The sequence below is a fragment of the Varanus komodoensis genome, unplaced genomic scaffold (assembly GCF_004798865.1).
Source record: "Varanus komodoensis strain SLA01 unplaced genomic scaffold, ASM479886v1 scaffold27, whole genome shotgun sequence".
NCBI lineage: Eukaryota > Metazoa > Chordata > Lepidosauria > Squamata > Varanidae > Varanus > Varanus komodoensis.
This window is the reverse complement of record NW_025335701.1, coordinates 14,927,439-14,943,583: the sequence shown is the minus strand read 5'-3', so window position 1 is coordinate 14,943,583 and position 16,145 is coordinate 14,927,439. Positions and strand designations below refer to the sequence as shown.

The 16,145-nt window shown below is 43.5% G+C and overlaps 1 protein-coding gene across 1 annotated transcript; it reads left to right on the top strand.

Annotated features, from left to right (window-relative positions):
* Positions 1 to 2,479: 2,479 nt before the first annotated feature.
* LOC123025432 (vimentin-like) lies at positions 2,480 to 10,101 on the top strand (the record flags this gene model as incomplete). The annotated part of the gene is made up of 8 exons (XM_044434137.1): positions 2,480 to 2,608; positions 4,311 to 4,406; positions 4,501 to 4,662; positions 6,502 to 6,627; positions 7,231 to 7,451; positions 7,549 to 7,592; positions 8,220 to 8,302; positions 9,774 to 10,101. Coding segments are annotated over 8 exons (900 nt in total), but the record flags the coding sequence as incomplete, so codon positions are not given.
* Positions 10,102 to 16,145: the final 6,044 nt, after the last annotated feature.

Sequence of the window (16,145 nt, the reverse complement as noted above, 5' to 3'; positions counted from 1 at the left end):
TCCCCATGAGATACTGGCATCCCCAGAAGACATGATTTGCAGTGTATATGTATAGTATGTACAGTGTCCACAAAAACAATGCCCCATGGGTCAAGCAGCACCTAGGAGAACATTAGAAGTTATCCAGGTTCCTTGCACTGAATTTCTCCATTTCTGTGGTCTCCATTTCTAGCTTGCTACCAAACTCCCTCTTGGCTCCACTTAAATTTAAAGAAGTTTTTCTCAAGGGAGAAAGAACCAAAAGCTGTAGAGAAGTGGAATGAGAGGTATTTGACCTAGCCATTCATGAGGTGTGTGAGTATATCAGTGGAGGGAGCATTGCTGAATGGCTGAACATGCAGTTTGCAAGGAAAAAAGTCCCACGTTCAGTCATAAGCATCTTTAACAGACAATATTGTCGAAAGCAGGCTGAAGCACCTATGCATATTTGCCTGTGCTACAGTGAATGGGCTAGTCTGTCTTGATACATGGAGGCTAGCTTTATGCTCAAGCTAGCCTAGGTGGATTGCTAAACGGTTTCTGGAATCCTGAATCCACAAGCGCTTTCCTGGGAGTAAGCCCTGTTGAATGCAATGGGTCTTCTAAGTAGATAGATGAGATTGTACTGTAGCCGCCTTCCTGAAGAGGTTAGATAACATGGCTTAAATGTTGAGAACCAACTTAAACTTTTGTGCCTGGTATATCTACAGCAGTCCAAAGAGTTGGATCACTCGCCCATCACGTTTTGTGCCATTAGCACTGCCTGGCTGCAGTGCTCCATGGGTTCAAGCAGCAGGGTTTTTTTCCATTCTACCTGTGGATGCAGGAGGTTAAATTGGGACCTTCTGCACCCAAGGCAGGTGTTCTGTTCCCAAGTTACCACCCTGCCTAAGCAATGGCTTTTCCCTTCCATGTGGATGTGAAGTACTCAGTCCACCTCAAGACTACATTTTACAGTATGTATTCACCCCAAGTTTGATTGTGACCTCCTAATTAAGGCTTTAATTATGGTTCTGCTTGCTGAGGATGGTGGGTGTTGTAGTTCAGTTTCGGGTAGGCAGGCTTAAAGGATAAGCCCCTGTTCAGCTCAGGTAAGACACTGGGAAGGTAAATGAACAGTGCCCTATTAAATCTGTACAGGTTTCCAAAAAGTTTTAAGTCCTCTGCTTGGCATTCTAAACTCTATAGATGTGTCTTAGATGCACTTCTAAACACTGATGACTGGCCTTCAGACACAAAATACAGCTTTGTAACACTGTAGCCTTAATTCCTAACTGCTAAGAATCCCACCTCCAACTCTGCTTCAGCCTATTTGGCCTTTTCTGTCCTGTTAAATTTCCTGCCTCTTCATCTGTCTCTGCTTTTATTTAGGTTTCATTTCACAAGTACATCTTTCCACATTGTATTGTTGAGAGAGATCCTGCCGTGGAGTAACCAATTTCCTTCCCCTGCATCAATCCCAGACTAGCAAAGTATCTGGTGTGCTGAGAGTCCCTATTAACAGTGTTGCATTTGGAAGTGTGGTCTTAGGTCACAAGTAACTGAAGGGAAATGTTGCCTGGGGAAAAATAGGAACCCCCCCCCCCCCGGTGTTTCCCATTTCCCCCGGGGGGTTTTTTTTTTTTTTTTTTTTGAGGGTGGGACATGTTTTTATACATTTTTCCAGTTCTCCCTGGAAATTTTTTCTCATTTTTTGTACACTGTCCCCATACATTTGTAGTGGATGGGTTAGAAAAGTCTTTAATAACCTTTTTATTTAAACATCATTTTAATTGCTAATATTATTTATTTATTTTACATCTTTGGCCAGGTCGTCTCAGATTATATTGTTGTTATTTATTTATTGTGAGCCGCCCCGAGGCTTCGGCGAATGGGGCGGCATAGAAGCTTCCTAAATAAATAAATAATACAAAATGATGTTGTGTTTTTTGGGGTGGGAGAAGTGAGGGACGTTTTCTGGACTTTCACATCTGAATAATGCACTATGTTTTTGACTACTACTTATTGAGGAGAGACTGGGCCTTGTGCACTAGCTAGTGAAGCTTACTCTAAAGTAATTTGGATAGGGTTGGATGTATTCAGTGTATTGTGCATTTCATGCTGGATGTCTTGAGAAGAATATGAATCCTTACTGTTGACTTAGATTCATCCTGGCTAAGCTGTGAGATTTGAGCATGAAATCAGCTTTCTAAACCTGTGCAGCTCAGTTCCTGTGTGAAATGGCTGGCTGTCCTGCACAGGGTGTAGGAAACAAAAGTCTGATATGAGCGCTAATCTCATCACATGCTGCCAGATATGCGCATTATCTCTGCTTTTGTTGCTGCAGAGCCTGCTACATATGCAATTCATTTCCTGTGTGGCTGCTCTGCCCTGCCCTGCCCCGCCTTCACCTACAACAGAGATTCTTTAAGGATGCCAACATCTCTTTATGTTCAACTTGTTTGGCCTCGCAATTAGAGTGCAGCAGTCTAGTCTGGGCCATTTATCAATGGCTCTATGAAATAGCACATTGTCACATGTTAAGTTACTTGGGAAAGGTCCTTCTCTCAATCCCACCACCACTAGAAGCTCATCTGGCAGGAATGTAAGGGAGGACTTCCTTGGTGGTTGCATTCAGCCAGTTTTCTGGGTGAGTTGTCACTGTTATTCTTTTGCCTGCAGGCACACCCTTTTTTTTTTTTTTTAGTTGAGACCAGTGTTTGGCTTTTGAGCTGACTTATTTTCTGAAAAACGTTTTAATTAGAGTGGGTGGGTGCGGTTTCTTTTATTGGTGTGTATTTAATCTGTTTTTATGGTCTCCTCGCCTCACATTTTATCTGAATTTTATAATTGGATGTGCTATTTTTAGTGGAAAGGCAGGGTATGAATGGAATAAATAGCTGGCTTTTGTTGCATCTTAGCAGGAGTCATAAGATTCTTTGGATTCCCAGAGCTGAGATCAGGGACGAAGCTCTAACCTTGGAGTTGGGGATCTGTGCTCTGAACCTTACAGCCAGCATATGAAGAACTGTGCCAGCTGCTTCTGCAAGGTCATAAGAGTGACCACTCTAGCTAGTGCTAGATGGCTGAAATCAGCCCGCCTTGCAGGGCGGACCAAGCAAAGAGGCAGAGGCTGTCTCGTCCACATCCTCAGCCCTGCATGGGATGCCCCAAATTCTCTGGGCTTGTGGGCATTCTGATTGGCCTGCATCAGAAGTGGCATGATATCACTACATTCCTAGGATCAACCCAAGATATTTTCAGCCTACAGCAAAAAAACAAAGGAGCAGTGAGCCTCATTTTATTCCTTACGCAGAAGGGCTGCTCCAAGTGCTTTCGTAACCTCATTATATTGTGCCAGGTAGGCTAGCGTTTGCCTTGGTGCAACTGAAGCTGTGTATTTAGTGCAGCACAGCAAGGTTAAGCCCTGAAGAGGTAGATGCTGGCATACATGGAAATAGAAGAGATGGGACCAGCAAGTGCAGTGTTCCAGTGTGGGAGCCCTTACCTGTTAAAGGGACTGCCTGGAGGGGGCGCCAGTCACACTGGCTTTCCAGAACATTCACGTTGCCCTGTGTTGACTGAGATTTGCTCCAGCTTGTTTCCTCAACTCACATTCAATAACTAAACTAAAACTGTGCAGAAATAAATTAATTTTTAAATGCTCAAAGTACCTTTTTCCAGCAGCCAAAGCTAAAATGCAATACTGAGTAAAGAATGGGATTGAACACAATGTTAAAAAAGATCAAACTTGACTTGGAAGTTGATATACTTTAAGACATGAACATGACTGTTTAGTAGTGTATCCCTTACAATGTTGAGATTTGAAGAAAAACAAATACTGAGAGCTATTACTAATCTTAATATGCTTGAAGAGCTGTGTGAGTTTCCTAGGAATAAGCACCTAGAAAAAATGATTTGGAACTTTAGTATCAGTAAAATCTAAAATTAATGTTACAAAACAGTATGTTTCTAAAAATTGAGAACTCTCTGCCAAAATGATGGTAGTTTTTTTCTCCAATTAGTTTCTTCTCCAAAATCTTCATGGAAAATTGTAATGCACACATGTGCAGCACTTTGCACCATTCTTAAAGGAAACGGGATCTGGCCACTGCTTCCTCCACAAAGTAATTGCCTTGTGCTTCATGATATTGGGCTAGATCCATATTCACTACTACTTAGACATAGAAACAGTGTGAGTTGGAAGTGGCCTCCCAGGCCATCTAGTCTGACCCCCAGCTCCGCTCATGACATGCCTACCATGTGCATGTCCAGCCTATCCTTGAACAAAGTTAGCTTGCTCCAGTTAGCTTCTGAAGTTTACTGAGGGTGTTCTTGCTTTGCTTCCTCAGGATGTTGACAATGCCTCCTTGAACCGTCTGGACCTTGAACGCAAAGTTGAGTCCCTGCAAGAAGAGATTGCCTTCTTGAAGAAGCTTCATGAAGAAGTAAGTTGACTGGGGCAGCTCTTGGAATGCCAATTCCTTGAAAAAGAATATCATTCAGAAATGTTTCTATGACGGGTGTCTTTCTTTCTATAAGGAAATCCGTGAGCTTCAGGTTCAAATCCAGGATCAGCATATCCAGATTGATATGGATGTTGCCAAGCCAGATCTTACTGCAGCTTTGCGGGATGTGCGTCAACAGTATGAAAGTGTTGCCGCCAAGAACCTCCAGGAAGCAGAAGAATGGTACAAGTCCAAAGTAAGTGAAAGGCTTAGCTAAACTCCCATCCATACCACATCTTACTTACAGGTTTTCTCTATAAAATCTTTATGGAAGAAATAATACGCAGTTCCACAGCTTATGACAATTCTGTCATTCCAGTGTTGGTTAGCTGAATATGAATGAAAAGTATTTGTGAATCTAAAACGGGCCTCAATACCATAAACATTCTGCCTTAAGCTATGGAACCCCTTCACCTTCATTTTGGAATGCTGAATTCTCATGTTTATTGAATTTATGCTGGACTTCTGTCTCAAAACAGATCCAAAGTAGTTCATATCTTTCAATAAAAATAATCAAATACACACAATTAAAGAATCATTCCATTAAAATTGAGAACAAATGACGTGTGCAAGAACTCTTGCATATGTACATAAAGTACAAGTGCATTCTAGAAATGTCCACTTTTTGATTAAAAAAAACAACTGATAGTCACTTCACTACGTCAAAACACTCAACCAAAAATTTTGTTACACTCTAGAATATAGATAAAATGAGGAATCTGCTTGGTGTTCCTTGGGAGTAAATTTGTTTGTTTGTGGAGTGCTTAGAGAATGCTGGGAACTGTGTGTATAACCCTGAGAATTCAGGCCTTCTATGAATATATTCCCCATAAAGCTAGAGGCTGCACTGTATGTTAAACTTGACTTGCTTTCTTTTCATTGGATTCAAGCACAGGTTATTTGCTCCTTTGCATCATGCCCTGTCCTGAAGGGGAAATTGCAGGGCAAAACATGTTAGTCTTGTGCATTGTTGCTATGCAACATTAGTGGATGGGTTTGATTATGTTGTTGGTAGAGGCTGGAATTCTGTGGGGATGCCTCTGTATTGAAAACAAAAGCCCTACATGTAAGAACAAGAGCTCAGGTTGCAGTTTTGCAAAACAAGCTGGCTAAAATACAGGGAATTTTTTAATAATATGTGGGTCTCAGTGAATTTTAATTATGTGCAGACTATTCTATGAAAAGACACTTGTCCTGAAAGGTCTGAACCTGTAGCTGAATTCTACTGATTGAGGACGACACAATCCTATTGCCTCCAAACATTGTCGGGGAATGGTTGTAGGATTATCTGGATCAGTTCCAAGTCCCACTGGGACAGTGCATGTCTCAGCCCTGTTCTCCTCACAGCCAGTACAGAAAGTACATGCTGGCTACCTCTCTGAGGATGCAACGGGGCCTTATTGTTGCCCCAGCCTCTTCCCTACCCCTTACTAGCGCTAAATCTAGAAATGACCATCCAAAGTAAATATGCAGTGTCAGGCACCACAGCAAGAAGATCATCATGACCACACTTTGTTTCATGCATTGGATGCACATAAGCCTCAATGTTTGGAGGTTATGTGCATCTCCCTTGGAATGTGTTGGTTTGTGCCCTAAGTGATCTAGTAATAATAAGTCTTTGTAGTAGCTTGTAATTGCTTAGTCCAGAGGAGAGGCATTTGAAGCATGGGGGCTGGGTTTGGCCCTCTTGCAGGATCAGTCAGGCCCTCCAGGGTTTTCCACCCTTTTTCCCAGTTGCCACTTTTCGGTTGTTTCCTGGCTTTTCAGTTGGCATTCTAAAATGCATCACCTGTGGCCTAATTTCTGGCAAGAAGAGCTTTAAGCTAAAAGAGCCTTGTAGCTTTTGCACATTTAGAACTGCCCCTTGTCCTCAGCCCCACCCCCCACTTAAAACATGACCGCCAAATGCTTCTCCAAAATGAATTGAATCCTTGTGGTGAAACCCTTGTGCTGGCTTTGTCCTTGGTAGAATACATACTGGATTCTAATACACCTGCAGTGTTAATCTGGTTGTTAATGCATGTGCTGGTATTAGTTTGCAGATCTGTCTGAAGCAGCCACCCGGAACAATGATGCCTTGCGCCAAGCCAAACAAGAAGCAAATGAATACCGCAGGCAAATTCAGACTCTAACCTGCGAAGTTGATGCACTTAAAGGAACTGTAAGTGAAAAAGCTACTTGGAAGGGAATGCTTTTGCTGGCTTTCCCCCTAAATGTTCTTAGGTCTGTATTGTTTGTTAAGCAAAAGTACAGAATATAAAGCTCTTGTATTGGCAAAGAAGCTCCACTTATTGGTATATATTCACCTATTCATCTCCTTCAAGGTGCTCTCCATATGTTGGCTTGTAGTTTTACTCATTCCCAACCTACATGGTCATCTGGAAGGCACTGGTTTGGAAAAGGCTAAGTTAGGCCAATATTTTGTAGTCCTGCCTGGAAGTAGAGATGCCAGGGACTGTGCATAAGAAGTATGTGATCTACCAGTTAGCTATAGGATGTGTGCATTCATGAAATGAATTAAACTCTGAGGTGCTGGATGCTTCCTGTAGATCAATAAGTGCATCCTTCTCTCTCATTGCACTGTGCAACTTGTGAAGGAATTCTTGGCCTTGCTGATTTCTATTGAAGTAGAAAGAGAAACAGCTGAAGCATTACTGTTGCAAAAGTACACTTTAAGCCATTGATAGGAGCTTTTACCTGTATACACTGTTGGATGATGACTCTTGCTTGACACGTCAATGAGTGCTTTTGATCATCACTGCAGAATGAATCCCTGGAACGCCAGATGCGTGAGATGGAGGATAACTTTGCTGTCGAAGCTGCTAACTACCAAGACACTATTGCCAACCTCCAAGAAGAAATTCAGAACATGAAGGAAGAAATGGCTCGCCATCTGCGCGAGTACCAAGACCTGCTGAATGTCAAGATGGCCCTTGATATTGAGATTGCCACTTACAGGAAACTGCTGGAAGGAGAAGAGAGCAGGTACAAAACATGTCTGGTGCGCCTCTGGCAGGGAAGCCTGGAAACGGCTACAGCTGTGCTCATTACATGTGATTTTTTCTTTTGTTTTTCTTGACAGAATTTCAATGCCTATTCAGACTTTTGCTTCCATGAATCTGAGAGGTAAGTAGCTGCCAGCCGTACTAGTAAATGGTACCTCTCAAAGCATTAGCAATTGCATTTAAAATGGTGTTACATAGTTTGTATGTGTGCCTTGGTCTTCATTGGAACTGCGGTGCTCCTATAGCATTGCCATGCCTTGCTTGTACCAAATATGTGTTCCAGAGTTGGGGTTTTTGCAGAGGTAAGTTTCACTGCAGTACTTCAGCAGTTGGTCCTATTTGTGGCCAGAGCATTGATTTGCATTTAGGTTTTCCTTGCTTTGTGATCAGAGAAAATGGATTCCCTGCATGCCTCTTGTTCTTCCTATTGGGAGGAGGAGCACTGTGCTGGGGACTCCGTTTGCTATCTCCGTCTGTAGTGGGCAATCACAGGGGGTGCTTCTCCCCACGGCTCCTCAACACCTGGTGGCCTCCAGGTGAGGAAGAGGGGTGTGGGTGGGGTTCAAGTAAGGACCACCACACCTCCATGGACCAGATGGAGGGCAGAGGTTCCCCAACACTGCCTTAGTGGTTTGCACAGCCCATCATGTAGCATGCCACCGAAGTCAGCATCACTGCCGGGCGTTTCTGATGTGAGTGACCGTTCTGTAACCAAAGTCTGAACTATGATCTGACCTTCCCTCCACAGAAACAAACCTTGAGTCCATCCCACTGGACACCCACTCAAAGAGAACACTCCTTATCAAGACTGTTGAAACTAGAGATGGACAAGTGAGTGGTAGTAATACTGTTTGGGGGTGGGAGAAAGAATATGCGGCCTAAGTGTCCATTTCTGCTTTCATGCACAGTTAGAGTGGAAGCACTGTGGGCAAATACTAGTCACTGACGGTGAGGGAGCTTCCTAACCATCACACATTTGCAATGGGGAGAGGGGCATGCCTGAGTTCTTTCTGCAGCCTAACAGTTTTGGGGAAAAGATAATTGATGGGGAATGATCTTATGACCCTAGACATTCTCAGAGGGGCCATAGAATGGTTCAGATTCTCTGCAGTCTGATCTCAGAGCTGGGAATTGGGGCTTGGTGCCCCCTCCCCTGCAAAGAAAGAACAATGTTGGCTGTTGGCCATTGGGAAAGCAACCTCAAAGAGGGGGCAATTGCAGGGAGAGGAAGAGATTGGAGCAGTCAGAATATGGGCTGTCCTGGAGCCACCCAATCTCCTTCTCTCCTTCCCAAGTACAATATAGTGAAAACGTGGAGTGGGAGGAGGTTTGTGGTTTTCTCAATAGGATTGTGCCCCAAGCCAGTTAAATTGTACATTTCTGGACTGCAGCTCCCAGTCTTGCTGAAAAACAGCAGCAGCAACAGAACCTTTGCCAGGGTTCATAACAGTGTTTGCATTCAAGTTGTTTTACTAAAACATCAGATTTTGCATTTGTAATACTTGTGGTGATAGAAGGAAGGGAAAAGGGCTGATGATGAGGTATGGCTCTGTAGGTTGGGCATACTTCCCTAAAAGAGTAATATAGTGTTCCAGATAAGATTAGGAAGGCCACTTGTCCAGCGATTCATCATAAAGCTCAGTGCAGCTTTATGTCAGATAGTTGGTTCAGTTCAAAGCTTCCTCCACAATGAAGAAATTCCACACTGCTTGTATAGTGTAGCAATTCCAAGATGGAACAGTTGGTGCAGGCTGATGAAAGAAGACCAGCTGTCTCTGAACTGTAGAATTTCCATTCCTTCAGCTTTTTTCCCCACACTTGGCTTCGGGTGAGAAGTCTAGACAGGCAGCAGAAGGCAGGGAAAGCTTTGGCATGCACTTGGTATGCTTTTGAGTTCAGCACCAGCAGGGCTAGTAGAGTAGACAAGGTTAGAACTTCTGGAAGAATTGGGAGCTTAACTCTGGTACTCAGAACAAATGCCTCAGCTCAGCATCTGAAGTGTCTGCCTTTTGGGCTCCAGTTGGTGGGCCTTAGGATTCTAGGCAAAGGCAAAACCAGATTCAGCGGTCCTGATGATGTCCAGTCCTGTTTTTGGAGCATGCAACAAGCTCAGCTGAAATGTTCATATGGGATTTCTAGTCACTAGTTTAAAGTAGAGAAAAGATGCAGTCCACAAAAAAGTGCTGCAACTCCCATCATTCCCTAGTCAGTATGGGTTTCTTGACTGTGAAATAACCTAAGCATCGAGATGAATGAACTATTAGCTAATGTTCTGATATCTGATGCTGCTTGTTTTCAATAGGTTATCAACGAAACTTCTCACCATGATGAACTGGAGTGAAGAGAGAATAGCACAACTTCTTGTGCAGAAATGAACACTTACCAGCAAAACTAAAAAGAGCTTTCAAGTGCCTTTCTGCAGTTTATCCAAAAGTACAAGATGGAGATGCTAGACAACTAGGTCTTAGATCCTGATGGTTTAGCAGAGCTTTTGAAAAGGGAGTTTAGTAAAAAATAACAATATCCTGTACTGCAGTACTGTTTTTTAAGTTTCTGAATTAAATAAAATTGCTTTTTTCAGCACAGTATGAGTAACCTTTCACTACTTCAATAAACATTTGAGAAACTGCTTTCTTGTGTGGTCTGCTTTGTGGCTGGGCCTTGTCTGTTGTAGAGGTGGCAAGAAATGCATCTGTTATGACAGGATCAAACCACATAAGCATATCTGCTGCAGTGATCTTGGTTCCTGTCAGGATGAGGAGTTATGCAATAAGTATACTTTCATGGGGGGGGGCATTATGGGACAGGGGGATATTGTCTCCTTGAGCCAGTGTGGGAAACCTAGCATGTCCCCAGCATTCAAATAGCAATATTTTATTACTGACCAGTTGGGAAAGTAGTGCAAGATTCTTTTGTCGGGTCAGCTTAAAATGTGGGAAAGTAGTTTTGAAAGCAAGAAAGTAATTCCTTTCTCCTTTCAAAGGTTACTTCAGGAGCAGGGGACACATACCAGGACCTTAATGCCATCACTGTGCTGTAACACAGAAAACCTGAACTTGTCTCCAAATTTGCCTGGCAGTTGTGGCGGTGGAGATCGCTGAGTGACCTGTGAGGCCTCAATGCCTCTTCTGTGTGGAATGCAGAAAGGAATTTCCCTGGTGCCGAGGACCCTGGGAAATGTGATAAGAGTTGGAATACTTTATGGGGTGCTCAGGAAGCTGAATTTTCCTAGAGCACAAGGAATGTTGCCATGACATTATTCCGGGTTCTGAGGAGGCAGGGAGACCTTGCTGAGAGGTCTGTACACTGTCACAAACTCTTAGGAGGTTTTAAGGAATGGAATGCATGGCTAGCAGAGAGTGTTAAGCCAGATGCAAACATGCGGGGGCTTGAGTTGGAAGGGGTTTGTGATCTCACACAAGTAGAAGTTTAGCATTTATTGCAATATTAGTACAAGATTGCATTAATATTGTACCTTTTTTCCTCTTGTGAGGAGCCCAAAGGAATTTACAAGGTACTCTTCCACCCCATTTTATCCCACAACAACCATCTTCGGATACTGTGACTGACCTCAGTCACCCAGAGAGCCTCATGCTTGAGAGCGGACCAAAACTGGATCTCCCAGATCCCCATCCTGACACTAACCACCATGCCATACCACTGTGCATAGCTACAAAATAGCCTATTGAATGGTGCTTGTCCAGCCATTGAAAGTGAGTTGTTGATTACATAGGATTCAACCCTTTGTCAATTATGAGTGTTGGTAGGTAAGATTTTCATCCGAGCCAATAAAATGCTAAAGCAAAAAGCATTCATTATTCCTGGATGATGGCGACACAATGTTCCTTGTGTCGGGCAGGTTTTCTCTTTCATTCAGTCATTTTCCTCTCATTGGAGAGAGGGAGTGGGGCCTACTGCCCCTCTGCATGTGAGAAGTGAAGTCGGACACTAACAAAGTTGGGATGGAAAGGAGAGATGCTTGCCTGATTTATAACCCTGATTGTACAAAGAATGGGATCTGTCTTCAGTGAGTGGTTTGCAGGAATCCCATCCTTCCCCTTTCATATTGCAACCACATGAGGAAAAGCAGGTGCTTCTACAGGGCTTGAGAGGAATGGGAATGCCTACTGCCATTTTGCTTGCTACCTCTTACCATTTTTTAAAAAATAAAGATGTTAAGATCTGCTACCTAATTAATCAGAGCACCTCTTCAGCAGATTTTTAAAAAAATGATCTAGGGTACATTCCTATGTAATGCCCTAAACTTGCATAGGATTGCATGCTAAACCATTAATGCATCCTTGAGTATGGTGAAAGAGATGCTCTTTTTCTACTTAAATGTACTACTTCCCCACCCCATCCTCAATAAACTGGGAAGGTTTGCATGACATACTAATAAACTGGGAAGGTTTGCATGACATACTAATAAACTGGGAAGGTTTGCATGACATACTAATAAACTGAGATGGTTTGCAGTACACCACCCAAAAAGCTTTGGCTACAGGTGGTATAGAAATGAAACCATAGCACAGTAAACCATCCTGAAATAGCAGTAGATGGACGGTCTATATATACATAACATACAAACATACTACACTGGCAAAGGCACCTCATTTCCTCCCGCTGTGGCATCAGCTTGCCCCCTTGCCGTCCCCTCCCACTCCCCACATCTCCATCCTTGGTAGAAACATCCCAACCTCACCAGAAGGTGGAATGCTTTTCTCTCTGGTTTCCCGCCATCCACCACTTAGGTTTGGCATGCTCACCAGCCTTCCAAAACCTTACACTTTAGTGCTGTAACATGGACGTCCTTCTTGATTAAGAATTTGGTATAAAAGTGAGTAGAGAATAAGACCTTCTTCAAGGCAGCAGAAGTCTCATTAAAATGGGATTCTTGCCTGCAGGTGGGATGGGGAGATGGGCAATGGAGTTGAGCTGGCAAATGGGTTAGGGGTGTGTTCCCTACCAGGACACTGGGACCTGGGGGAGCAGGGATTGAATAGAGTAAGGTGACTCTGCTCTGTGTTGACGAGCTAACTAAAACTCTGCAGAGGAAGTTCCCAGTCTATTCAACTGCTGAACGCTGAAGGGGGTGGTGTGGGCAAGGAGCACTGACTGTGGCATCACCAGTTGCCAGGCAGATTCTGGGATGGAGGAGACCAAGAGAGCTCTACTGCCAGGCACAGACTGGGAAAGCTGCCCGTGTAAACAAGACTCACTGTAGATGTCCACCTCTCTTGCCACATGACTTGCTAGCTGATCTTCCTGTGAAACCCAGGAAAGTAGCTAGATCTGAATGACATGTTAACCCACAGAAGGTTAAATAAATCATACAACAAGCCACGGTTGAAGTGGCTTATAAGCCACTTCACGGGAACAGTGCTGGGTTTGGACAATATGTTAACCTACCATGGCTTTTAACTCATGGGGGGTTAACCATGTCATGCAAATCCAGCCACTCTCCCCATGTATATATTTGTCTACATTTATTTATTTATTAAAACATTTCTATGCCGCCCCTTGCCGAAGCCTCGGGGCGGCTCACAGCACAGAATACAATACAATACAATACAAAAATAACAATATAAAACCAACAATATAAAATAGATAACAATATAAAAGAAGTCGCCCTGGAAGCAAATATTGTTAACAATTAAAATGACGTTTAAATAAAAAGGTCTTCGCCTGGCACCGAAAAACAAATAACGACGGCGCCAGGCGGACCTCTCTGGGGAGCACATTCCATAGAGTGGGCGCCACCGCAGAAAAAGCGGACTCTGGAGTACAGGGACCCTCTGCTGCAACAATCAGTGCCATTCAGTTCTCCATCCCATTATTTTTAGTACCCTCCCCTTTTCTGAGTAGTGGTAACAGGTGCAGTCTTTGAGGTTCCTACATAACTGCACGGAGCAGTCTGATTCCAGAGAGCCACTGAGAAGAGCCCATTTAGTTCCATGCATGAGTGGCCTTTCCAGCCCAAGAGAACCACCACCTAGCTCTGCCTTATAAGAGCTAGGTGGATTTGCTTGCTGCTGGGCATCTCTCCTACCCAGCACTCTCAAGTAGACTCAACCAACCAACCATTGGACTGGGCACAGACTAAGTTAATATTCACCCTGCTTTAGTCCCATTAAAGTCAATGGTTAGTCTTGGCTAATCTCTCCCTCTGATTTCAATGTGGTATCACAAGTGACAGTGCTACTACATAGGCAGCTACATGTTGTAATGAACATACAACCCACATGAAGACCATCCTGTGGAGTGAAAAACATGCCAGCTTTGTTCTCACTCCATGCAGATGGACCAGGAAGCCATGAACAGACATAACTCCCCAGTGGGGAGACAGTGAGAACAATCCTGTGCAGAGCGGGGGAAATGCCTAATTTTATGGGTTTCACTGCACTTTAGGATGGCTAACTCTGCGTAGGATTGGACTGAGAACTAAGGAGAGAGAACACAGTGTGCAATTGCCAATACGTCATTGCATCGATTGCCACACATTCATTCATTCATACATGATGAAGGTGCCTTCTTTATACTGTTTAATATTATGGAGCAACCTTGGTTAATAGGAAGTAGTTGGAGTGGGGAAACTCTGACCCTCTGGGATACTAATCCAAGCCTCCAGATTTGCCAGATGTCCATGACCCTTACCCTGGCTCTACCTCCTTTCCCCTACTAGCTACTGTCTGGTGGCTTCCTGGCTTTTCTACCATTTCCCCCATTCTAAAAGGATGTAATACCTTTCCTAAGGCTGAGTAACTGGTGAAAAGAACTTTAAGCTAACATAGGCTGATCTGTATTTTGTACCTTGACCCCACCTTTGGAGGCCCCTAAGAGCTTCTCTGAAATTGTATTAGTCCCTAAGGCCAAAAGAGGGTTTCCACTCGTGGAATAAGTGGAACTTGGTTGCCTGGAAGTTTTCCATGTGTAATTGGCAGTTTAAGCACGCTCTGCGTCTTTCACAGAGGCTGCATGTTATAGGTGGTGGGTCGCCTTCCGGCTAACATCCAGTAAACTAAATTGTGTGATATGACATTGCACATCTCTGGGATGGAAAATTTCCCACCTACACTGCATGACATTGGTGAAAGCATATATGATCAAGTAACGACAAGCACATTTGTTTGATATAGCCTTTACCGGGGGAGAGAAAATATGATATGAAACTTCTGGTTGTGGTATTGGCCATGCAGCAATTCTAACATCTATTGACTTCTAAAATGTGATGACCACTGAGTCTGTTGACCATTGATTCTTTTAAGACGACCTACAGTCAGTCCATTCAACCGCTGTTTAGGTGGCTCTGCATATGTCTCTGCAGTTTGCTCTTGGAGAAAGCGGCAGTTCAGATGACATTGGACAGGTCCTTCCAATGGGTGAATGTGAATGGACCTAAACAGTGAGATACCAAACTACACCAATATCCTACGATGGAATCCTCACATAACCTGATCAGCAGAATGCCGTGCCAGCCAGAAAAATGAGCCATCTCCATGCTTAAGCTGTTCCCCCTTGATTGCCATCACTCAGCCTGAATCTTATTTAAATTTTATACTTGAGTTTGTGCGTCCGAATATGTGTGCTTTGTCAAAAATGAAGGATGCATGCATGACTCTTTTGCAGGAGAAGTCTCTTTCAAAGGTGCACAGATGGCCAAAAGTCACTCCAGTATTGGCATCTTTCAAAGGATTCCATCCCTCCCGTGCATGTACCTTTCAGCTTGGACATGTATTTTGCAGTATGATGTGCATAGTCAAGTTCAGAACTCCAAATGAGCATCAGCCCCTAGCAACCGCTAAATCCTTCAGTCTGGGGAAAGACTGTCATCTGCAGCCAGCTGTGGTGTTGGCACTGAGCAGCACTCCATGTTCTTGTGTGGGGCTGGACACCCACTCTACTCAAATTTAAACAATGTGAATTATGTTTCATAATATATTTGCTTTGGTTTGTTTTTACAAAGCTGGTGTTTTTGAATGAGAATGCACATATATGAAGAATACACTTTTGGGACTGGTAGGATCTAGAGTTTAGCCATCAAAAATCTGGCCTGGTCAAGACCTGATGATGTGAAACGTGGCTATCCTAGATTGTCTTTGTCGCATTTTCGTTCCACTGTAACTCTTAAAGTAGCTGTCCCGTTCTACAGTAAAAGTGGGGCAACAATATTTCATGTTATCAACAAATCACAATAAATGTGATTCTCTTTTGAAGAAAAAAAGACGTTCTTTTTATTGTTTCATACTCCGTTGTTGAGGGTGAGCATCATCCAAGAAACATGGCTCAAGTCATGTGTTTTCAGGCCATGCCGGAACGCCAGCATCTTACACCGCATTTTCACAAGTGATGTTGAGATGGCCAAGCCATTGTCCAAGCTCCTTTTAGAACTTATGATGATGGCATGGGAAACTTTTTCTGTGACTTCTTCACATGACACCATGCAAACATTGGGAAGCAGAAACTGAATGCTGGGAGCCAATTACGGGGATCCTTCCCACCAGATCGTTGTCCTTTCTTTCCATAGAAGGATTTTCATAGAAGGATTATTTCCATATAGGGAAATAATAGTTGAAAGGTGATGAGAGTGAAAGAGGCGATTATTCTTGGCATGGTTTGGATGAGGACCATGGGGCCTGGGAAATGAGGTCTATGGACATAGAGATGGCAGAGATGG